Source organism: Myotis myotis, unplaced genomic scaffold (genome assembly GCF_014108235.1).
Source record: "Myotis myotis isolate mMyoMyo1 unplaced genomic scaffold, mMyoMyo1.p scaffold_m19_p_10, whole genome shotgun sequence".
NCBI classification, from domain to species: Eukaryota; Metazoa; Chordata; class Mammalia; order Chiroptera; family Vespertilionidae; genus Myotis; species Myotis myotis.
This window is the reverse complement of record NW_023416314.1, coordinates 42439317-42464875: the sequence shown is the minus strand read 5'-3', so window position 1 is coordinate 42464875 and position 25559 is coordinate 42439317. Positions and strand designations below refer to the sequence as shown.

General features: G+C 36.9%; 1 protein-coding gene and 1 pseudogene across 1 annotated transcript; both read left to right on the top strand.

Moving 5' to 3' along the window:
- Nucleotides 1-15278: 15278 nt before the first annotated feature.
- On the top strand, nucleotides 15279-16223 carry LOC118664356 (olfactory receptor 51A4-like). Its single transcript, XM_036324376.1, has one exon. It carries the CDS (start codon nucleotides 15279-15281, stop codon nucleotides 16221-16223), a length of 945 nt encoding a protein of 314 aa, XP_036180269.1.
- Nucleotides 16224-24246: 8023 nt separating this feature from the next.
- Nucleotides 24247-25250, top strand: LOC118664354 (annotated as a pseudogene).
- Nucleotides 25251-25559: the final 309 nt, after the last annotated feature.

The following is a 25559-nucleotide window of genomic DNA, read 5'->3' as shown; positions in this document are numbered from 1 at the left end:
CTGAAAGCTAATCTTTAAGAAGAGGAAGAAGAAGAAAAAGGTAAAGATACAAATTATGAACAACAAATACACATCTATCAACAAGTGAATCTAAAAATCAGCTGACCAGGTTTGGCTCAGTGGATAGAGCATTGACCTGCAGACTGAAAGGTCCCAGGTTCGATTCTGGTCAAGGCCATGTTCCTTAGTTGCGGGCACATCCCTGGTAGGAGGTGTGCAGGAGGCAGCTGATCGATGTTTCTCTCTCATCGATATTTCTAACTCTTTATCCCTCTCCCTTCCTCTCTGTAAAAAAAATCAATAAAATATATTTAAAAAAATAAAAATCAAGTGAATAAATAATCTGATGAACAGAATAAACTGGTGAATATAATAGAATCAGGGGCATAGAAAGGGGGTGGACTGACTATTCTCAGGGGGGAAAGGGGTATAGGGAGTGCAAGAAGAGACTGGACAAAAATCATACACCTATGGATGAGGACAGTGGCGGGGGCGGGGGGGCTAGTAAGGGCAGAGGGTGGTGTGGGAACCGGGTGGAGGGGAGCTATGGAGGGGAAAAAGAGGAACAACTGTAATAATCTGAGCAATAAAGATTTAATTAAAAATAAAATAAAATAAAACAAACCAAAAAACACAAAACAAACAAAATGTACACTTGAAACCTATAAAATCTTATTAATCAATGTCACCCTAATACATGTAATTTGAAAAGATATTTAAAAACACTGAAAGCAGGAGATGAAGGAGATATGTGTATTTTAAAAAACTAAATGAAATAAAGAATTCCATGTGTTAGATGAGGGATAAATAAAATGAAATATTTTGAGACATACTGTCTGGAAAAAATATTGATGTTACTGATATTATAAAGTAGAGATAGAGATGCAAGATTTAAAGATGGTTGATGCAATGCTTTCTAAACTATTAATATGTCACATGTCTAAGAACCATTAAGGAACTAATTTGGTGGACTGTCTCAAATTTAGAAAGTGCACCGGAAAGAAAACTGGACTAGGCATGAGGCACTACCTGAGCTTTAGCCTCCGCTCTGCTACCAATGATCTGGGACTTGGAGGAAACATTTCACCACGCTGAACTGTCTTCTGCATAGATTAGAATGAAGCTAGTTCATAAAGATTTATCTTCTAAATAAAAAAAATCTAAAATTCAACCATGGACCAGGAGCTCAAGGCACACAATCAAATAAAAGCAAATAACAACAACAACAACAAAAAAAAACCAGTAGGCAGTTTATTTCAGTTCTACTGTAAATCTATTTATTAGATTCAAAAAAGAATAAATAAGAGAAAGATTCTGGGTGTTAAATCTCTTCTTTAGCTGTATCTCAGTCACGCAGTGTATTTGATCACAGTGAAACCCTTCAATCACCTGGGCTTTTTAATCCAAAGGACACATTTTAGTATATATTATTTATATTTTTAAATTAATTTTTGAGTATTTACCATGAGCTATGTCCTGTGTTAACAAGTTTCTATAATTTAATCCTCATAAAATATCATTTGCTGATAATAATAACCCAACAAAATGGCTGCTAGTATGATCTCTAGTTAACACACCAAAAAACTATGGCATGAGGAGGTTGAATAACTTGTCTAAGTTCACACAGCCAGTATCCAATCAAGCACAGATTCAAACTCAGGTCATCTTGCTCTAAATCCCATGCTTTTAATATACTGTTTAACTTGCCACCTTTGAGCAATTTCTTCTCCAATCTTTCTTCTCCTTTGGTTTCCTTAATCCCATTACGTTATTGTCTTCCTACTACATTTTCATAGTTTGTTGCCTGTATTCCAATGCTATTCTTATTTTTATTATTTCCAGTGTTGTTATATCATTATTATTGTTTCACTTCCCAGTTGTATTGAGAGCAGAATTTGAAGTTAAAATATTAGACCTTTACTAGTTTCTAGTGAAAGGTATTAGACCTTCACTAATGTGACCAGTGTTGCTTACCAAAAAGGAAGTTTCACTAAACTTTTTTTTATTTTTTACCTCCTTTCCCCCAACCATTTATATCTCTCTCTCTCATATCTTTGGTTTCTAATTTATGTCATATTTTATCCTTTTCATTTTCTTTACCACCCTAACTCTACCCTGCCCAGATAGATAAGAACCCCCTGCCCCAATTAAAAAAAAAAAAAGTATAAGCTGGCATGATAGTCTCCTGATATTCCTGCTCTTGTTATCCTGTGAAATAGGCTTCTACGCCTACTACATCTAGCCTTGTGTCTTAATTCTTTCTCTATTTTTGAATGAAATGAAGCAAACCCATTTTTCCAAAGAGAGATTTAATCAGCAAGCAGACTTAAAATCACACAGAAATCTATGAGGTAGAATCAAAAAAAAAAAAAAAAATCTCAGTGCTGTCTCTTCACTTATAGAAAATCTTACTATAGTTAATGCAACAAAACCCCAGGCCCTTTTCTTCTGCTGATCCTCATTTTAGAATAAGCCCAACTTTCACCAATAATTCTTACCTCTTTTTCATAGAGATTGGCTATTTCAAGAGTCATAAACCACCCTTCAACAAACCTTTTATTGATCCAAAAGAGTACAGTCTGGCCATTTCAATCAATAAAACAACAAATACCATTTGACAAGCACAGGACATGCCTCTACACTCAGCCTTGGATCTGCTTAAGCCATGGCCTTGGGAAGGTGCCACAATATAGGCAAATATGACAGGAAAAAAGTCACAGGTCCCTTGCTCTGCATCAGGAGTGCGTGCAATCAAAAACCTGAGAAACATGAGACACCTTCTAAACTCAGCAATAACCTACTTTCCAGTGTGGAATACCAGGTGCTTATTATCTCCTTTATTCTGCAGCTGCAGACTTACTGAGGTCCCACAAGTCGACTGCCTCTCCTTGGTCTAGGTCCCAGTGCTGCCTCAGAAGCTGGTGGTTCTATAGCTCTTTATCCCAGGAGACCTAAGATCCAGGAGAATTAGGGAATCCAGGAAGTGTTTGTGGTCTTCTGAGCTCTTGGTTCTTTTACAGGAAAGACACAGTGAATAGCTATATAAGCTTTTGGGAAGAGCATAATTCTTAGTCAGCCCTGGGGAATTAACAACAGCTCTATCAGTGGCAATAACTCACAGGGAAACTGCTCTGACAGATACAAACAAATCATAGAAATATGTGCTATTGTTGAGGTTTCCACTTGTTAAATGTATGATTTTTTCTGAGAGTGTGATTATAACAGCAGAAGAGTCTAAGTTTAAATGTTGAGGGAGCATGCTTCTTAGGAATGCTACCTCCAAAAAATGCAAAAGATCCATGAAGGGGGAAATAGATCAATTTCCCAAACCTTGTTTTCTGTGTTAAATCTAAGTCAAGTACAAATATATAAAGGAATATATAATCATTGACTCCTATGCACTGTCTAATATAAGAAGGGAGAGGTATATGTGTAGAAAAAATAGTATTTAATATCAACTACCATCGCCATGGGTTTATCATTTAAATAACATTTTATGATATATAATTTATTTTAAATCCACAAATATTCCCAGTATTTTTATTTATTCGTTGGACTTGGTGAGGACATTGAAGTCCAGAAAGTTGAATCATTTTGTTCCTTTGCACACATAGCAAGTAATCAAGCTGAAAATTAAATGCAGGTTCCCTATTGCCAAATCTCATGCTCTTCTTAAACAACATTTTGTTATTAATAAAAATTTAGAGTGGTCAAGTAAAAGAATAAGTGCTTTCTCCAAATCATAAAAGCATTCACTTGAAGGTAGAAAATATTCAAACTAATTTATTCTTTTTATATGTGAAATACAATGCAAATAGTATAGAAATATATAGATTATACATATACTACATGGCAAAGGTCCAACACTCCATTATATACATAATTATAAGATTAAAGTATCCCAGCCAGTGTGGCTCAGTGGTTGAGTGTCAACCTGTGAACCAGGAAGTCACAGTTCCATTCCCTGTCAGGGCACATGCCCAGTGTGGGTCGTGCAGGAGGCAGCTGATCAATGATTCTCTCTGATCACTGATGTTTCTATCTCTCTCTCCCTCTCCCTTCCTCTGTGAAATAAAAATATATTTTATCTTTTTTTAAATTTCTTTATTGGTTAAGGTATTACAAATGTGTCCTCATCCCCCCATTAACCCTCAACCTCCCCCACCCCCGCACTCATACTCTCATCCCCCTGTTGTCTGTGTCCATTGGTTTGGCTTATATGCATGCATACAAGTCCTTTGGTTGATCTCTTCCCCTTACCCCCACCCTCCCCTACTTTCCCTCTGGGGATTGATAGTCTGATCGATGTTTCTCTGTCTTGGATCTGTCCCTGTTCATCAGTCTACGTTGTTCTCTATATTCCACAAATGAGTGAGATCATGTGGTATTTATCTTTCTCTGACTGGCTAATTTCTCTCAGCATAATGCTCTCCAGATCCATCCATGCTGTTGCAAATGGCAAGATTTCCTTCTTTTTTATCGCAGCGTAGTATTCCATTGTGTAGATGTACCACGGTTTTTTAATCCACTCATCTGCTGATGGGCACTTAGGGCTGTTTCCAAATCTTAGCTATGGTGAATTGTGCTACTATGAACATAGGGCTGCATATATCCTTTCTGATTGGTGTTTCTGGCTTCTTGGGATATATTCCTAGAAGTGGGATCACTGGGTCAAGTGGGAGTTCCATTTACAGTTTTTTGAGGAAACTCCATACTGTTCTCCACAGTGGCTGCACCAGTCTGCATTCCCACCAGCAGTGCAGAAGGGTTCCTTTTACTCCACATCCTCTCCAGCACTTGTTGTTTGTTGATTTGTTGATGATAGCCATTCTGACAGGTGTGAGATGATACTACATTGTCATTTTGATTTGCATCTCTCTTATAACTAGAGACTTTGAGCATGTTTTCATATGTCTTTCGGCTTCTGTATGTCCTCTTTTGAAAAGTGTCTATTTAGATCCATTGCCCATTTTTTGATTGAATTGTTTATCTTCCTTTTGTTAAGTTGCATGAGTTCCCTGTAAATGTTGGAGATTAAACCCTTATCAGTAATAAAAGATTAAAGGAAAGGCCCTCAATTGGAAGGAATGGAATAAATCAACTTGTCTATCATCTATCTATATCTATCTATCTATCTATCTATCTATCTATCTATCTATCTATCTATCATCTATCTATCTGTAGATATAGATATCCTATCTAATAATAGACAAACATAGTAATTAACCGTACCTCCGACATGCTTCCCATTGGCTAATCAGGGATATATGCAAATTAACTGCCAACAAAGATGGCAGCTGGCAGCCAGGCAGCTGAAGCGAACAGGAGGCTTGCTTGTTCCAGTGATGGAGGAAGCCAAGGTTCCCCGCCTGCCACTGCTGGCCTCTGAGCTGCACTCTAAGAAACAATGTTGCAATTATAGAAGCTAAACAAACTCCAGAAACCTGCTTTCAGCCAGCCGGGCCTCGGAGCTGGAGCTGCAACAGTGTTTCAATTATAGAAGCCAAACAAACCCAGAGACCTGCTTTCAGCAGGTGAGGTCTCAGAGCTGGAGCCGAGCCTCAGAGCTAAAGCTGGCTCTCAGCTCCAGTGACAGCCATAGAATGTAAATAAATCCCAGAATAAAAAAGAAAAAAAAGAAAAAAAGGAGAGGTTGGGAGCTTTAGTCACCCGCCAGCCTGAAAACAGCCCTCAGCCCCTCACCCAGACTGGCCAGGCAACCCAGTGGGGACCCCCACCCTGAAGGGGGTGTGACCAGCTGCAAACAGCCATTGTTGGGGTCCAGCTCAAGCAGGTCCAGGGGTTCCCTAAGGTGTGGACGGAGTCGGCGAAGAAGGAATGACACCAAGGCAGCGTTCAGTTGACCAACAGCATAGCCAGGATCTCCAGCCAAGTTCTGTGTTTTATTGTCTTGTTACGTCTGTATTTATACCAGTTGATTTTAATCCTGTCAATTTCTATTCCAAAGGTTAGGGCGTTTCTTATCTCCATTCCAGGGAGTGAAGATTATGTAGCTTAAGCGTGATTGTTCGTAGTTAAAGTGATTAACTACCCGCCTGGCATTTAGTTAAGGGGTTTTATTTCCTCCCTAACTTCAGGGAAAAATCCCTACCTGGGGAAACAACCTTTCTCGGAGAGGTGACCTTGGTTAAAACACATAGCACCAAGAAGGGGAGCAAACATATTAAGAACAGTATGCCATATACGCCAGGTCCCTTGAAACATACGCTGTGCAGATGTTTCTTCCCTGCAGGGACTGTGTCAAGCAGCAAGGATGGACCGGCCTCTGGCAAGCCATCATCCCCTCATCCAGGCTGGCCAGGCACCCAAGTGGACCCCCACCCTGATTCAGGACACCCTTCAGGGCAAACCAGCCGGCCCCCACCCATGCACCAGGCCTCTATCCTATATAGTAAAAGGGTAATATGCAAACTGACCCTAACAGCAGAAAGACTGGGAATGACTGGTCACTATGACACACACTGACTACCAGAGGGCAGATGCTCAATGCAGGAGCTGCCCTCTGGTGGTCAGGGCGCTCTCACATGGGAGGAGCTCTGCTCAGCCACAAGCCAGGCTGATGGCTGCCAGCACAGTGTCGGTGGTGGGAGCCTCTCCTGCCTCCTCAGCAGTGCTAAGGATGTCCGACTGCAGTTCAGGCCTGCTCCCCGCTGGCAAGTGGACATCCCCCAAGGGCTGCCGGGCTGCCAGAGGGATGTCTGATTGCCATCTTAGGCCCAATCCCCCAGAGAACAGGCCTAATCCAGCAGGTGGTCATCCCCTGAGGGGTCCCAGACTGCAAGAGGGCACAGGCCGGGCTGAGGGACCTCCCTCTCCCACGAGTGCACAAATTTTTGTGCACTGGGCCTCTAGTCCTATATAATAAAAGCCTAATATGCTAAGTGTTTGGTCGTCCAGTCATCCATTCAACCAATCAAAGCGTAATATGCTAATGATATGCTCGCTATGATGTGCACTGACCACCAGGGGGCAGACACTCTGACTGGAAGGTTAGCTTGTTGCAGGGGTCCAGTGGATCGAGACTGAGCAAGATGGGCCAGACATGTCCTGGAGCCCTCCTGTGATCCCTCCCCAGCTGCGAACCTCCCGTGTCCCTCCTCAGCCTTGATTGCACACTGGTGGGGTCCCTCAGCCTAGCCTGTGCCCCTGGGACCCCTCAGGGGATGTCGGAGAGCTGGTTTTGGCCTTATCCCGCAGGCCAGGACGAGGGACCCCCATTGGTGCATGAATTTGTGCACCGGGGCTCTAGTAGATATATAACTCCATATAGCATCATTCAGATGTAACCTGACAGAGGTTATCTATGCCCAGTGCCATAACTTTGACCCTGGTGCTTTCTGATGCCTATGTGTGTTTTGCAACAGGAATCCAATGTACTCCAGCAACACCACGGATGAATCAGGGTCATGATTGATGATGCAACCCATAATAAATTGTGGTTTTAGGAAACTGAAAAGGCTGCAAGACCTATCATTAATCAATACAAAGAGGTTCTTTAAGAAGCATGGCATTACAAGTTGTAATTGTGTTGATACCTTTTCTTTTTCTTATGATGAAAAATATAAGTTTAGCAAGAAAAAGTGCATGTGATAATACAGAACACAAAGAGATAGTTCTTAGAGCTGAACAGAAAAAGGTAGAGCTTAAACACCATGAACAAACCTCCCATGCATTGGGTTGAACAATAAACAATATATAAGTACTTTTCCTCTATCCATTATTCTAAGTCTTCATTGATAAATAACTATCCCTCATGTGGGCCTATGGATTTTGCATTGCATATTTTAAAAATCTTTATTGTTGAAAGTATTACATATGTTTCCTTTTTTCTCCCATTGACCTTTTCTGGTCTGCTCCTGCCTCCCACCCCAGGCCTTCACCACCCTATTGTCTATGTCTATGGATTATGCAGATATGCATTCAAGTCCTTTGACTGATCTCTTTCTACCCACTCACCCTCTCACTTTCCCTCTGAGATTCGACAAAATAAAGTTCTTTATACTGTTGAACAGGGTCCAACCCAAATGAAATATACTTTCCTATGGACTTTTATATCTAAGATTGGCCCTGATGTAGACCATAGTTCTGGGGTACATATTAGCCTCTAGTGAGAACCAGGAATTCCCTGGCAGGTTAATTCTTCTGTATAGTAAAGCCAGATACATTAGTGTGACCTAATATAGACTTAAGTATTTCCTAAGTTAAATACAAGTATATAGTTATCAAATGTACTACTTTATTTGCCATCATAATTATACTTCAGACTCAGTATTAATTCTATGTCTCTAAGTTTTTGACTAGTGGAATACAGTTATAAAAACTAATGTTGTCTACTATTTCTAAATCTATGTCAGTACTGGGTCTGTTTGTACTGATTAATTTTTCTCTTTATTATGCATTATATTTTCCTGCTTCTTTGCATGCATATTTCTGATTAGATGCCAGACATTGTGATTTTACCTTGGTGAGTATAAATAACATTTATATATACTGTTAATTTTTCCTGAAAACAAGTATTTGTATATCTATGAATATTCTTCTTTTATTTACTTTAAATATTTTGTAGTTTTTCAATTACAGTTAACATACAATATTATATTAGTTTCAGGTGTACAACCCAGTGATTATAAATTATATAACTTGCTAAGTGATCACCCCAATAAATCCAGTGCCCATCTGACATCACACATAGTTATTATAATATTAATGACAATATTCCCTATGCTGTACTTTACATCCCCAAGACTATTTTGTAACTATCAATTTGTACTTCTTAATCTCTTTATTTTTTTCACCCATCCTTCCAACCTTCCTCCCATATGGCAATTGTCAAAATGTTCTCTGTATCTATGAATCAGTTTCTGTTCTGCTTGTTTGTTTACTTTGTTTTTAGTTCTACATATAAGTGAAATAATATGGTATTTGTCTTCCTCTGTCTGACTTATTTCTATCAACACAATATCCTCTAGGTCCATTCATGTTGTTGCAGATAGTATATTTTATTCTTTTTATACGGCTAAGTCATCTTCCATTATATATATGCTTCTTCTTTATTCATTTATTGATGAACACTTAGGTTGCTTCCATATCTTGGCTACTGTAAGTAATGCTGCAATGAACATGTGGATGCATATGTCTTTTTTATTTAGTGTCTTGCGTTTCTTTGGATAAATACCCAGGAGTGGAATTGTTGGGTCATTCTTTGTCTCTTGTTATACATCTTTTTTAAAGTCTATTTTGTCTAGTATAGATATTGCTACCCCAGATTTTTTATTTGTTTCCATTTTCATGACATCTTTTTCCATTCCTTTTGTGTCTTTTGATCTGGAGTAACTTCTTTAGACAGCAAAAAGGTCTTGTTTTTTTATTCATGCAGCCTCTGCATGTCTTTTGATGGAGACTCAGATATAGATCCCACCTGCTGGTTCTGTGAAGGAAAGGCCCAGAAAAACACTTTTCTCTGGGATGAAGCTGCTCTTCCAGCTCTTACCCAGTGACAGAGATCTCAGTTCCACTCGGCGTGCCCTGGGTGCCCCAGCACCAAGGAATTCAGAGTGAGTGAGTTTGAGTAAATCTGTGTGGGGGCCCTTTAAGAGAAAATCCTGGAACTCCAGCAGTCCTTAGTCTCACTTAGCCAGAATCCATGTTTTTTATAGCCAGTAGCTGTGGGGAGTTTTCTTTCTGGTGCTTGAAACCCTAGACTGGGGGCCTGGTGTAGAGCTGGGAGCTCTTGCTCTTCAGGGGGGACCTCTGCATTTGATACATCCCTTCTGATTTCTTTTTCTGCCACATGTGGGTTTAGGATCAGTCTGTTTCTTGTCTTCACCTCCCCCATCAGTGTCCATGTGGCTTCTTTTTTTATATCTTTAGTTGTAGACTTCTGTTCAGCTAGATTTCAGATGGTTCTGAATAATGCTGTTCAGTAGTTTAGTTGTAATTTTGATGTGGTTGTGGGAGGATTCATGTACTGCATTTACTTATATCACTATCTTAACCAGAATCTCCTATAAACATTCTTAAATTTTGTTTTGATATACATTTACATTACCTGGAAACAGATCTTTAAGGTCTTGTGTTTACGATATGTCAGGCATGAGCCCTAGCCAGTTTGGCTCAGTGGCCCATGGACTGAAGTGTCCCGGGTTCGATTCCAGTCAAGGGCATGTATGTTGGTTGCAGGTTCCCCGGCCCTGGTCAGAGTGCATTGAGGAGGCAATCAATTAATGTGTCTCTCTCACATTGATGTTTCTCTTTGTCTCTCCCTCTCCCTCTCACTTTCTCTAAAAATCAATGGAAAAACATCCTCAGGTGAGGATTAATAAAAAAATAAAAAAAATGTTGTCAGGCATGACCAGACAACATTTAACTTAAAACCAATTATTAATTACTACCCACTACTGGAACTTTATTCTTCCAAATTTTCTACTTAATTATATATTCTGTGAACTATGAGTTATTTCATTGTGGCTGTGAACAGGCTATGTGTGAATATTGGGTTTGATTCCTCTTATACTTCTGTGGTCATTTCTTTGGCTTCAGTTAGTTTCTTTACACATATGCACTGGTCAGTAACCTGTTAAATATTTGAAGGGAGACTGCAATATTGTGGTTCATAAGAAATATATACATTTGGTTTTCTGATGAGCAATTATATTTTTCATTTATTTTATCTTCATTCATGGTTCCTGCCTCAGGATTCCTCAAACCCATGAAATTTTCTAAGAACAATGGGAACACCTTTTGTTACATTTGGTCTCTTTTTCTCAGCTCCTGAAATCACTTCAGAGCCATTAAAGTGAGATGAGTGTTGCTTGTTATTCATTACGTGCCCATTTTCCCCACTATGTTAATGGGATGACTTTTTGAAAGCCAGGGGTTCTTTGCCAGGGAAACCAACCATGTACTCAAACGATGGAACTTTAAGGTCCATCCCCTGATTTTTGGAGAGGGCTAGAGATTGAATCAGTTACCAATTATTAATGTCTTAATCTGTCCTGCTTATGTAATGAAGCCTCCATAAAAACCCAAAATGAAGGGGTCTAGAGAGATTCCAGGTTGGAACACTTCATATGCCACTATCTAGGCCCCAAACTCCACAAGAACAGAAGCTCCTTTTTCTGGGAATATATATATATATATATTCTTCATTTGGCTGTTGACTCATATTCTTTTACCCCTTGGAATAAATTGATAATCTAATTATCAGGTTTTCTTAGTTATGTGAGTTGCTCAAGCAAATTAATTGAACCCAAGGAGCAGGTAATGGGAACTTCTAATTTGCAACCAGTTAGTCAGAAATAGAGGTATCAACCTAAACTTGCAATTGGTGCCTGCATTAAACCCCTGGGTTGCAGCGGGGTGGCGGGGGAAGACAGGGAGGACACTGCAATCTTTACACAGTTGGTCAAGCACAGATAACAATATCTGTTATCTGAAACCTTGCAAACTGAAACCTTGAGTGGAGGATGTTCTTGTGAGACTGAGCTTTTAATGTATGAAATCTAATGCTATCTGCAGGTAGAAAATATCAGAATTGACTTGAATTGTTGGAGAGTTGCTCCTTGATGATGTGGGAAACCTCCCCATCCCCCAAATGGTAACTGATGTCAGAAATGTTGCAGGGACCCTCTGCAAACGCCCAGGAATCTCTGTATGTGAAGTTAGTTATCTCTTCTCCAGTATTCTGTTTAATGGACTCTAAAAACTTCGGTCTTCTTTCATTCTCAGCTATTGTTATGCAACTCAGGAAGTTCATGGGCTCTCTCTGGGTTTCTGCTATCATAGTCTGGAAACTCTCTCAAAGCTGTGAGCTGAGGCAATTGTAGTATTTATTTTATATATTTATTTAGTATATTTGTCTGTCTCTCAGGGATTATAGTTCTTTGTTGCCAGATATTCATTGTCTTGAAAACTCTTGCTTTATACATTTTATCTAATTATTTTGGTTGCTTTGGATTGGAATATAAATTCAGTCTCTACTTTTACCAAAAGCAAAATTCCCCATTACCATTGATTCTTCAATGATCACATATATGTTGAAAAACTTCTATATGCTCAGTACCATCCTAGGCTTCCTAATAAAATAAGAAATACAGACTAATACTTTGAATGGAGAGAAAAAAGTTGCAGTCACAGGGAGGACATAATAAAACCTTACAAGGAGAGGAAAAAATAAATTACAAATAACAGCTTTATATAAAAAAAGGAGAAGAAAACCAAAACTCTTAATGAGGCCATGGTTACTCAGTTTAACATACATTATCCTATACTTCTCAAAAAACTGCAGTTCACAATGTTGTGAAACAATATAATAATGAACATGCAAAACAATGGTAATGATAAAAATCATTTTCAACACTAAGCCTTTCAAAAAAGAAAATAGATAATTAGATTTTCAAATGATTTATCTCTGAAATAATCAAAACTAAACCTGGATGCTTAAGAGTCACTTGGTAAAAATCACTTATAAAGAAGAGGTTATCACATATTTACGGTGAACAGTTGTTATACAACTGGTTTCATGCTTGAATGTGTGATTAATTAGAAGGACTCTGGAGTGTTGAAAAAAGCAAGTTTGGTACGTCCTTTCTTCCAAATAATTTGTTTTTGTGACATCTTGTGTGTAGCCCATTTAAACCACTATCTCGTGAGAATAGTTTAATAACCTCCCTCTGGCACCTTCCATCTAAGATCCTCTATTGCAATAAATAACTCTGGTTGGTTCTGGGCAGATACCTCTATGAGAGGTTTCTAACATCTCATAATAAGCCATCCAATCTCTGTCTATGCCAAGGAGAATGGCATGAAAAGAGAAGAATTATGCTGCTGAATTCACTTGTCAACCCATACTGAGTGGGTTGGTTCATGAAGAGTTTGCAAAACACACAGAATAACTGTTAACTTTATTTTCTTTAAAATAACAGGCAGCATTGTTTTTAGGAGCTTCTTAATGACAGATTCCATAAATTCACAAGTCCTGGAAGCTCACTGTCTTTAGAAAGAAAATAAAGTGAAGAGTTGGGAAAAGGTGATAGTACAGAAGTTTAACTGGACAATCATGAAGAGTGTTATGGAGTTCAAGGTTAACTTGTAATAATTCACGGTATGTATGTGAGAGACCAAGGTCTTGTTTTGGGCTCTGGGGCATGACTGGAGAAATTATATGCCTTAAAAGGATTTTTCAGGAGATTGAAAGTGGGACATATTTGATTGGAATAGTTAACTTTCTTTTGGATCTCCAGATAAAGTCTGTAAAGTATCTTTCTGGCTAGGATGGGTAACCCAGCACAGATAAATGGAAACCCAGCAAAGGATAACTGGAAATTGAGCACATTGATAAACAGAATTTATATTTTCTATCTGATTATACATCTTTCATGCTCTCCTTTCAGATTTAGTGGCATATATTCTTCAGTTCTAAATAAGCCTCCGTAGGAAGAATGACCACCCCCAAAAAGAAATATGTTTTACATCAGAGTTTAAAAGGAAGCCTGAATTACTGGTGAGTTTTAAATCTTTGCTAGGGGTTAGTAACTATATGATACAGTGGAACTCTCTAAATACGTAATTTATTTGCATAAGCAAAATTTATTATGTTCTTTCCATATCCATACAGTTTTAGACTCTCGTTACAGTGTGAGATGTGAAGAGTAAAAATCCAATCTTACAAGCATTTAAATTCAAATTAAATAAGGGAAACTCATTCGGGTAACAGTTGGAAGATGATATCAAATCATATGTGGTAAATGACAGATGAAAAAAAAAGCAGTATATTCTATAGGGATTTAATGGCTGGAGAAATTTTTTCAAATATGAAATAGTCATAGAAAGTTTTGTAGGATGTTGGAATAGACTGATTTTTAAGCAATGAATTTAATTACTATCAGTTGAGATAAAGCATGATCACATTTATGATTACGTCAGTAGGTGTGCAAATATTCTGATGTGGAAATGATTAAGTCTTGTATGGTGGTATTAAGAAACCAACCTGGCTAGAGTGGAGAGTGAATAGAAAAAAATTGTTAGTTGAAACAAAAAACATTCTCATTGAAAAAGGCTAAGCACAAGAAGTATTAAAAAGTAGAGGCAACAAAATGAACTAAGTATATACTTAAGTTTTTTAAAAATATATTTTATTGAGTTTTTTACAGAGAGGAAGGGAGAGGGATAGAGAGTTAGAAACATCAATGAGAGAGAAACATTGATTAGCTGCCTCTTGCACACCCACACTGGGATGTGCCCGCAATCAAGGTACATGCCCCCTTGGCTGGAATCGAACCTGGTACCCTTCAGTCTTCAGGCCAATGCTCTATCCACTGAGCCCAACAAGTTAGGGCTATATTTAAGTTTTACATGGGTAGTTGCAGGGGTGTTGACGGTAGCATTGATGTTTTTGGTGTTTGTATTGATTGGATCAGTGACAAAAACAGAAGGGAAACAGAAGTATAAAAGAAGAACATGAATTCCAAGATATTCTGGAAGATAGTTAAAGCAAAGGGAGGAAAGCTGGTTATATCAAAAGATGTTTTGAATTGTGTTTAAGAAATTATTTGTTAATGTTTTATATTATTCTAATGCCAGCTAAGAAGTAATGACAATATTCACTTTGATTATTTTATCACTTTTTTGTATTTTAAAAATCAATATATTAATTTAAAAGAATATATTGAACAACCTAGAAATTAATTGTATAAATGGTATCACATGAATTTTTAATGCCTTGGGCAATCATGTGGGTTATTAAGATATCCTGTGCTTTCTTTCTGCATATAAATAATAGGAAAAAATGCCCAAGTTTCCAGATTCCTAAATAATATTAGGCATTATGTTTATGTGGGTAAAGTGCAGAAACTTCTTTTAAAGATTCAGCTAAGATGAGTAAATATAAAATTAGATGCAAACATAATTAAATAAAGAAATAGAAAATATTCTGAGAATACCATTTTTCTAAGATTTGGATAAGAACAAAAGTATGTCCTTACTTTTTATTGTCACTTGATCCATGATTAAAATGTTATAATCCAAAAGAACTCTAGTCACTCTAACATTTTAAAAGCATTTATCAACTATCGTAATTTCAGGTACTTATTCCAATAGGTTTGGAAACATCTTAGGATCAATACTTGATATAAAGTTGCTTAGGAGTAGTACTGTCCAGAGGAGTTATATGGATTATGTCCTACTGATTTAAAATTTATGTTTTTCTTTCAATAGGAACTTTTAGAAGCTGACCTGGGCTGATCACAAGAATTGTCTTTATGAGGTTTATAAACAATAGCTGGTTCCAGCCACCCGCTTTTCTTCTAATAGGTATTCCAGGACTGGAGGCCGTACAAATATGGATCTCTATCCCACTGTGTGTCATGTATGCAATTGCCCTCCTAGGGAACTTCACCATCCTCTTTGTTATCAAAACCATCTCCAGTCTCCATGAGCCTCAGTACATCTTCCTGTCTATGCTGGCAGCCACAGATGTGGGTCTGTCTTTATCAACTCTACCTACAGTACTCAATGTCTTTCTCCTAAATCACAGAGAGATTGAGTTCTGCTCTTGCCTAGCTCAGATGTTCTTCATCCATACCTTCTCCTCCATAGAGTCAGCCATTTTGCTGGCTATGGCCTTTGATCGATTTGTAGCTATCCGAAACCCACTACAGTACACTGTAGTCTTAACCCCTCCTCGGATTATAGGGATGGGGCTTGCAGCCATCGTCAGGGGTGTGGTTTTAATGGCACCCTTGCCAATACTACTCAAGCGATTGTCCTTCTGCAAAGATACTATTCTATCTCATTGTTACTGCTATCACCCTGATGTTATGAAGCTGGCCTATGGCCCTGTCAGAGTCAACATCATCTATGGGCTATTCCTTGTCCTCTGCTCCTTTGGAGTTGACTCTATGTTCATTGTCATTTCTTACATCCTGATTTTGCAAACAGTGCTGGGTATTGCATCCAAAGATGGCCAGTTCAAGGCACTTAATACGTGTGTTTCCCACATTTTCACTGTCTGCATTTTTTATGTGCCACTTATTGTGCTGGCTCTAATTCATAGGTTTGGAACATTCACATCTCCTCTTCTCCATGTCACCATGGCCAATCTCTTCCTCTTCTTGACCCCTGTCCTTAATCCCTTGGTCTATAGCCTAAAAACTAAACAGATAAGGTCTGCAGTACAGAAGATATTTAAGAACAGGAGAAACTGACTCAAGTAATCAAGTATGGCCTTAGCTAAAACGATGCCCTGATTCTTTCTTTCCCTTTTATTTGTCATTTCCCTTCTGGAACAGCATGGTTTATTGAGAGTTAAGGTATTATCTTCCTGTCTATCAAGAGGATGATGGTATTTTTGTTACTGTTTTGACCCAATTCGTCATTTCTAGCACTTCATGAGGGATCTTACTGAAATAATTTTATGTCTCTTTTCTATTTAAGTATTTGAGATCAAATAACTAAGTGGTCACAACTAATTATGTGATAAAGGCTAAGTTATTAACATGTTTTAGAAAGCTTTCAATTTTCTTATCCCTATCCTTCTCTCCAACCTCAACTCCAGCTACAGATTGCACTTTTCAAACTAGACGAGTCAGTATATTTTTACACATATATGCCAGCCTTTACCTTACTCTTTTTTTTTTACCAATTCCCTGATTTCAAATTTCAACACCAATCTTTTTTAAATTTTTTTATTGCTTAAAATATTACAAAGAATAGTACATATGTCTCCTTTTTTCCCCCCTTGACCTTCCTTCAGCCTCCCCTACCCCCCAGTGTTTTGTGTCCATTGGCTATGCTTATATGCATGCATACAAGTCCTTTGGTTGATCTCTTACTTCCCCACCCAACTCTCCCTGGCCTTCCTGCTGTAAGTTTGACAGTCTGTTTGATGCTTCTCTGCCTCTGTATCTATTTTTGTTCATCAGTTTATAATGGTCTTTATTATCCATAAATGAGTGAGATCATCTGGTATTTTTCTTTCTCTGACTGGCTTATTTCACTTAGCATAATGCTCTCCAGTTCCATCCATGCTGTTGAAAATGGTAAGAATTCCTTCTTTTTTACAGCACCATTCAACACCAATCTTAAAAAAATTGTCTTCATTATGAATGTTCTTGATATTTTAGTAGAATTGGCACTTCCCATTAGCCTTCAATATACCCCATCAATGATTTTATTATAACACAACGTTTTACTTATATCTTCATGTTTCTCAATTAAAAATTATTCTGAGAAGCACTGTGCTGCTTTCTTCTGAATCTCTGGTATATACTCTATTCAGTAAATCTAATTGCCTTCTTCAATAAACAAATGAATATTTATGGACATAGATAATTGCATTTGATAGTTACAACTCTTGTTATCTGCTAACATAACTACTGTTTAATGGAAATCAAAGACCATGTCTATTGTCTTGGCCTTTGCATCTTCACTACCTTATGAAATATCTGTAAGATTGTTTATAATAATATAATTGGTGAATAAATGGATAGATTAATAAATATATCAACTGAGTATAACACTAGTAATATATTGTACCTGTGAAAGTGTGATTTTTGCACATTAATATGTAACTAAAGCAAGTGATGGAAACCTTTAAAATACTTTATTCTTGAGAGAAATTGAGTTATTTAATGTCTATCTCAAGCTCCAAGCATTAACTACATTACTAAAATTATCCTTTATTTTTCTTAAGATATTTTTATTGATTTCAGAGAGGAAGGGAGAAGGAGAGAGATAGAAACATCAATGATGAAAGAAAAATCATTGATTGGCTGCTTCCTGCACGCCCCCTACTGGGGATTGAGCCTGCAACCCTGGGCATGTGCCCTTGACCAGAATCAAACCTGGGACCCTTCAGTCCACAGGCCAGCCCTCAATCCACTGAGCCAAACCGGCTAGGGCTATTAGCTCCACTTTACAAGAAAGGAGACAGTTAAAGATATCAAATACTTGGTCAGTATCTCCCTAATCAAAAATGATTGGGTTCCAGATTAAAAACATCACATTTTATGTATAAGAATACATACATTCTGATAAATCTGACTTTTCCCACCCTGATATGAGATTTAGATATATATAAATGCATAGGTGTCCTTGAATCTCATTTGTTTAATTAATTATAATATTTAACCTAATTTTATTTATTTCATGCCTACAAAACCTGAGGTCTAAGAAGAAATTTGCCAAAATGTGTAGCTTTATGACAATATGAAAGGGGAGTTCAGTTGATCTTTGAACAATTCAGGGTTTGAAGACAATGACTACCCATGTAGTTTGAAAATCCATATATAACTTTTGACATAACCTAAAAGCTTAACTACTAATAGCACGATGTTTATCAGAAGCCTTACCAGCAACATACACAGCTGACTAATATATTTTATTTTATATGTTTTATATACTATATTCTTACAATAAACTACGCTAGAGAAAAGAAAATATGATAAAATCATCAGGAAGAGAAAATACACTTATAATATTGTACATACTTATTGCAAAAATTTTACATATAATCAGATGCACACAGTTCAGACCCAGGTGGTTCAAGGCTCAACTGCATATATGGAAGTCATTATGGAGTATATATATTTTTATTTTGTATTCTTTCTTAAGGAACCATTTGGGATATTCAAGTTGAAAGTCTATAGAGACAAAGCTGTTACAATCATCTTCTGGAAAACAAGAATGGAACTAGAATTAGCCAACACAAGAAAAAGTTATCATGTTATTATACATTTCTAGTTATTCTATGCAAGAATCATTCACTAACATCACTGAAGCATGTGATAATTAAGGAGAGCCTGTAGGTTTCTTTCAGTATTCATTAGATATTAGAAATTGTAAGCTGTTAATTCTATGAAAATTTATCATACAGCTGAAAGTTGAGTTATGATTCAATGGAATTGTGGTATATACACAAAATGGAACATTATCCTATATAATAACAGGCTAATATGCAAATTGATCCCTCAAGAGTTCGACCACTCGCTATGAAATGCACTGACCACCAGGAAGCAGTGTGGAATGAAGGAAGGCTTTAGCCGACTGGCAGCCGGAAGGCCACTATGGGCCCTGATCCCCAACCAGACCTAGGGACCCTACCCATGCACTGAGCCTCTAGTAGAAATATAAAGTTGATTGATGGTTGCCAGCAGCTGGAAATGGAAATACTGAGTAACTCCTTAATGACTATGATTTTTTTTTGCAGTGACAAATATATCTTTGAATTAGAAAGAAGTAATGGTTGCACAACAGGGTAAATTGATTATATGCCAATAAATTGTACACTTTTAAATGGTTAATTTTATGTATGCCAATTTCACTTCAATCCAAACAAACAAATCTAAATAAACACATTTCCTAGACCAAATCTAATTGATATGTTAATGTCCAATAAGAGATAGGATCAATGTCCTAAAAAAGGGAGGGGGTTTGTATTTGAAACATTTCTGGAGAAATCTAAAACTGCAATTAGATGAGGTATTAAGTCTAGGTTTGGGGTCATGGGCTTTAACACAAGTGACTGACCCCATTTTGAGCCTATGTTATTTTCTTTTGAATATGGAGAAGGGTTATTTACAGTAAGCAGTGTCCTGGGATAAATAAGATCATGATTTTCCTTACCTTTGTTGCTTTCCAGAATTATAGTGGTCAGGTAAAGCTCAACATTGTTAACTATACTATCTTCTTTACATGTAGCAACAAATTATTGCTCACACACACCCATTTTATAGATAAGCAAACAAAAGCAAAATGAGTTTAAATCTTTTCAAAAGATGACAATGTAAGTGGCCAAGTCCAGTGGAGTTTTATTCTCCAGGCAATCTGGCTGCAGAATCTTATGTTTTTAATTATTGCCCTCAGTTACTCCAAAATTACCTACACACAATAAAAAAACGTGGACTTATGTTTTAAATTTCACTACAAACATGTTATACAAACCTAAACAATTTATGTCCCTGCTTAGTATCTCACATAATAAGAAATCTACAAAGATGACTTCTATAATCCTTTTTTATTTTAACATTCTATGAGTGAATGGCTCCATAGAAGGATTTGTGAATAACAGTTGCGTATTTTTGTTTACTTTTTTGTTTTGGGGGGTCATCTCTCAAAAATCTTGCAGTTATTTAGTTTACCCAAAATAAAACTAGCATGCTTTAAATTTACTATCAAAATATTTCTGACTGAGCTAAATTCTATATATTTGTGTTGTCTCAAATGCGTGACCGTGTTTTTCACATTGAGTGTGATTGTGATTCACATTTTGAAAGAAGGTGCTTGAAAAACAAATTTTTAAGTAAAAATAATAAATTCTAATCCCTTGTTCTTACTCTTCCAACAATTCATTCTCTCTCTCTCTCTCTCTCTCTCTCCCTCTCTCTCTCTCTCTCTCTCTAATAAATCTTACTATGGATCTAGACCTAGCTATTTCCATTGTCTAGTCCCAGGAGTGTTTTTCCTAAACATGACTCTCTGCAATGAGAATGAAGGGACATTTTGAGGGGATTTTTGGTTTTGGTTTTGGTTTTTCTTTCTAGCTTCCTGACCTTAATCTCTGAGGGATTCTGTGAAATCCTAAAACATCACGAAGTCTGGCCAATTTTCAAGGGAGGTGGATAAAACTGGTCCTTTCACTTAACTGTCTTTAAGTTGTTCTCTACTTGTTGCCATGAGTATTGCAGGTTATACAGTATATTCATAAGAATATCAGTGACCAACAGACTTTTAGCTTTCTCACCTAGAGGAGGAATAAATTCTTCCCATTTAATACATAGTTGCCACAGATGCTGCTGTCTTTCCTTGGTACCTCAGTGCCAAATGTGACCAAGACTAGACTTTACATATGAGGACCTGAAAGGTTAAGTTATTACAACTCAAGGGAAATTCACGGAAGATGGGTATATGTTGTTTAAAGCTGGGAATAAAAACACTCTTCTGATGGCTGGGTTAAGATTGCTTATTCTCATCTGATTTGGCTCAGTGGATAGAGTTGGCCTACGGACTGAAGGGGTCCGGGTTCAATTTCAGTCAAGGGTACATGCTGGGTTATGGGCTCGATGTGCAGGAGGCAGCCTATCAATGATTGTCTCTCATCATTGTTGTTTCTATCTATCTCTCCCTCGCCCTTCCCCTCTGATATCAATAACAATAAAAAAAGATTGCTTATTCTATCCCTTTTGTTTATTGATTTTAGCCTTTACTTTTCATTTCTTCCCATATCCACCAACTGAAGTTGATATATTTTCTGTTCCTTTTTTAATATCTCCATCTCTATTCTGCATTTTTTTCTCAAACATTTCTATCTTTCTGATAGAACGTTAGACAGACTTCTCACTTCTTCAATATAACTTGCTAATTGTGCTTTTAACTCTTTGTGAAAATCTTAAAGCTTATAGCTAAGCATATAAAGAAAAATATATATAAAGAAAAGCATGTCACAATAATTAATACTTATTGAATACTTGGATAAATAAATAATTAATTTCTACCACCACAACAATAGAGTTCAAAGAGATACCTGCGATAAAATTAACTTTGAGAATTCCAAAATATCTTCTAAAAGACACAAATAACCCCAGACTGTGCATATTGTATTTTTAAAATTTAACTTAAAAATGAATGGAGATGGCACCGAGACATAATGAGTGATTTTCAATTCACCTGATGCAAAACAGTAGCCAGTACTTGGGCCATTTGTGGAGCACTCTTAGGAAGCAATGAAAGTTAGACTTTAAATCAAGAAGAGAAGAATTCCCAGGAGATTACTATCCTCAGGAGACAGCTGCATGAATAATGTGGAAGCTCAAACCAGTTCATAATGATTCTTGATTTGGGACAGAAGGAAAACCTGCAACTGGAAGACATTAGCAAACACTCTGCCTTAAGATGCCAGGTAAGAGAGAATATATTGTTTACCTGCATTCAGAAAAGAATTAAGATTGAAGAAGCTTTGACTACGTTAGTGAGTAGAAAACGTCTATCCTATAATAGAAGGAATCACAGGGGTCTAGAGATGTTTCTCTCTGTGAAAATATCCCTAATTTGTTTCTCTCAAAAACTTTATATATTTGGACAATGGTATTGAGCCAAATAAAAGACAGGAGACTCAGTGTATCCACAACTAATTTTCTTTGTTTTCTAGGTTTATTGTATTCCTGAAAAGTAGAGAACTATCCATGCTATGTTAACACTGACCCAATGCCCAGCCTCATCTCTGAACATAAACACCTTTGTGAGACTAAAGAGTATAGATTCAGAAAATGCTTTAAAACCCAGGGGAAAGAAAAGGCATGGAGAAGAAACCTAGCACCAGATGCTCAACATTGAAATGCTTAATAGTTAGACTTAGCAGAATGTGCTCTTATGCAACAAAGAGTGAATTTCCTAGACCACTTCCCACCATCTCTATCCCTCACAACAAAATTCAAGATTAAAAAAATAAGGTAATGATGCTTCTGAAGTTAATTCCAATTTTCTTATTTTTAAAGGTAATGCATAGAATTTTAGTTAATCCCTCCTATTGTATCTAAAAGTCTCATCTGAATTAATATAGATTGAGATTTGGGAGGAAAAGACTAGCCTGCCAAATGAATACAGGGAAAGTGAACAGGATCCTTATGCTTCTTACTCTCAGTATTTATATTTTATTCCTATCCTTATGCTTCTGAATCCTCGAATTGACACACATTGAGATTGTGAAAAATGGACTAGACTTGTCCAGGGCAAGGCAATAAGACTTTATAGAGAAGAGCTTTTTAAGTTACTGTTATTATTTTCTTTTTAAAAAATCTTTATTGTTTCAAGTATTACATATGCCCCCTTTTCTCCCCAGTGATGCCTTCTAGCCTTTTCCTACTCCCCAACCCAGGCCTTCACCTATAAGAATCTTACTCTGACCAAATATTAGACTTAAGGTGAATTTAAATAGAAGCAGCCGGCCAAATACTCAGGTCACCATAGCCTGGGTCCATGCAAGGAATGAAGTTTTAGAAATGAACATCTCTAAAAGGCCCACAAACAATATCAAGAATAGTATTAGTGAAGGAGAATGGGAGAGGAAGGGATTAAGACTCTTAGTATATGCATATATTTGTAAGGCTAAATGTGGGGATGGCTGCAAATGATATGAAGAGTATACATGGAACATCTAGTTAGTTTCACAAATACAGAATGCAGTGAGGGGTGGACTTAGAAAAACTGTGTACTTTGCTGTGTCTGGAAAGCTTATAGCTAGGCATATAAAGAAAAATAATTAATACTTATTGAATATTTGGATAAATAAATAATCACATGCATGTTAAAGTAAATCAATGAAATAGACATTGTTTGATGTTTTGTTGTTGTTATTAAAAATGAATGATTTGCTACACAAACATACAGTAATTATATAAAATATGCTTACATCTTATTAATGACAATTTAAAATATTAACCCTATAATAAAAAAGAACCCAAAAAACATGAATTAAAATATTAAACAATCTGTTTAATTTTTTATGTTCAATTGAATAAAAGTAATAAGCTTACGTTCAAAAATGAATTATCCTTTCACAGCACTTTATAAACTATGCAGTAAAGGTACATTTAATTTTTTTCAATCACAAAATAATTGTTTGTAAAATATAACTAAAATTATGTTCAATAAAGAAATAAAATATACAATTATAATGTAATAATAATGTCATCATTGTACACTAATAATAATAATTATTAAATTGCAGAAACACTGATGTAGCATGTCACATTAATGCAAAAGTTTCTAAATGTTTATTTCCAATTTCTGCACTCATATCATTGCAGAAGTATTAGAATATTAAAATATGTTCACGTTTCAGTAGCACTGTATAATATGTATCAAGGTTGACAAGGCAGTAAGAAATACTCCGATATGCTATATTACTATACTTACAATAACAATGATAAATATGCATGAATTTTTGAAATGAATTTTTATAGCATATTTTTTGGATTTTTTATTTTAAAATATCATCAACTAAATTATGTAAATTAAATATGAGGTTACTTTTTTATTAATTTTCTTTAATTTACTTATAAAAAGTGGGAATTTGATAAATAAAGATCTTATTTTCTAGTCTCAGAAGCTCAGATGTTATATGTTAGTAAACAGCATGTAATCTAGCATGTAATCTCATATTAGAGTCTGTTTAAAATGAGAAATCATAAATAGTTAAGTTCCCAAGTCAAATTTTAACATGTGCATGAGATAATGCATTTTATTCTAGGGAAACCATGCAGCTCTGTCTTGTCGTCTATCAATAGTTCCAACTTGATATTCTCCACATTCCTGGTGGCAGGCATACCTGGTCTGGAAGCTGTGCACATCTGGATCTCCATTCCCATCTGTGCCATGTTCTTCATGATCTTGGTGGGCAACATGACCATCATGACTGTTATCTGGCGAGAACAAACCCTCCATGTGCCTATGTACCTCTTCTTGGCCATGCTAGCAGCCTCTGATGTGGGCCTGTCCCTCTTCACCTTCCCCACAATGCTGAGGATCTTCTGGCTGGATGCTCGTGAGCTCACCGTCTCTGCTTGTTTCACCCAAATGTTTTTTATTCATACCTTCCAAGATTTTGAGTCTGCTATCATATTGGCAATGGCCTTTGATCGTTTTGTGGCTATATCTCGTCCATTGCACTATTCTTCCATCCTTACCCATAGTGTAATTGCCAAGATAGGTCTGGCCATTGTAGGGCGAGCCATGATTGCACAAGTGACCCTTCCTGTCCTCTTGAGGAGGCTGTGTTTCTGTCGCTCCAATGTACTTTCTCATTCCTACTGTCTGCATCCTGACATCCTAAAGCTCTCCTGCTCCAACACAAGGGTAAATAGCATCATTGGACTCTTTATGGTTCTTTCCAGCATGGGACTTGATTTTCTCCTTATCCTTCTTTCTTACATGTTGATTCTGAAAACTGTACTAAGCATTGCATCCCATGGTGGCCGCCTCAAGGCTCTCAACACCTGTATTTCCCACTCTGTGCTGTGATCCTCTTCTTCACACCCATGATCTGCCTGTCGATACTTTACTGAGCTGCTCCACGGCTTCCCAAAGCCATCTACGTACTCATGGCCAACATGCACTTTCTCATTCCTCCTGCGATGAACCCCATTGTGTATGTAGTGAAAACCAAGCAAATATGAGACAAAATCCTAAAACTCTTCAACAACAAAAAGGAACCAAAAATCCTGAACAGCATTAATTAACTTTTGGGAAATAGATGTAACAATAGATGGTCATTATTCCAATTCTTTTGACTGAAATGACTTTTATTTATTTATGTACATAAAGAAACAAAGAAGTAAAATACCCTAATATATTTTATTTTCTCACCTTGTACTGGACATGATTTGCAGTTTCAGCAACAAACTTTGCTGATTTCTTCCATCTAATTAGTTTTCAGATTGAAAATGGCTTTTGACCTCACATTTTAGAAGCTGTATATAGTTTCTTCTGTTACTCTTCTGTTCTCTGAAAGATATTTTTTCATTATTTGTTTCATTTTTTCATTGCTA

What these genes read in the sequence shown, in the direction of transcription:
- LOC118664356 (XM_036324376.1), top strand. Translation starts at nt 15,279, where the DNA reads ATGAGGTTTATAAACAATAGCTGGTTCCAGCCACCCGCTTTTCTTCTA.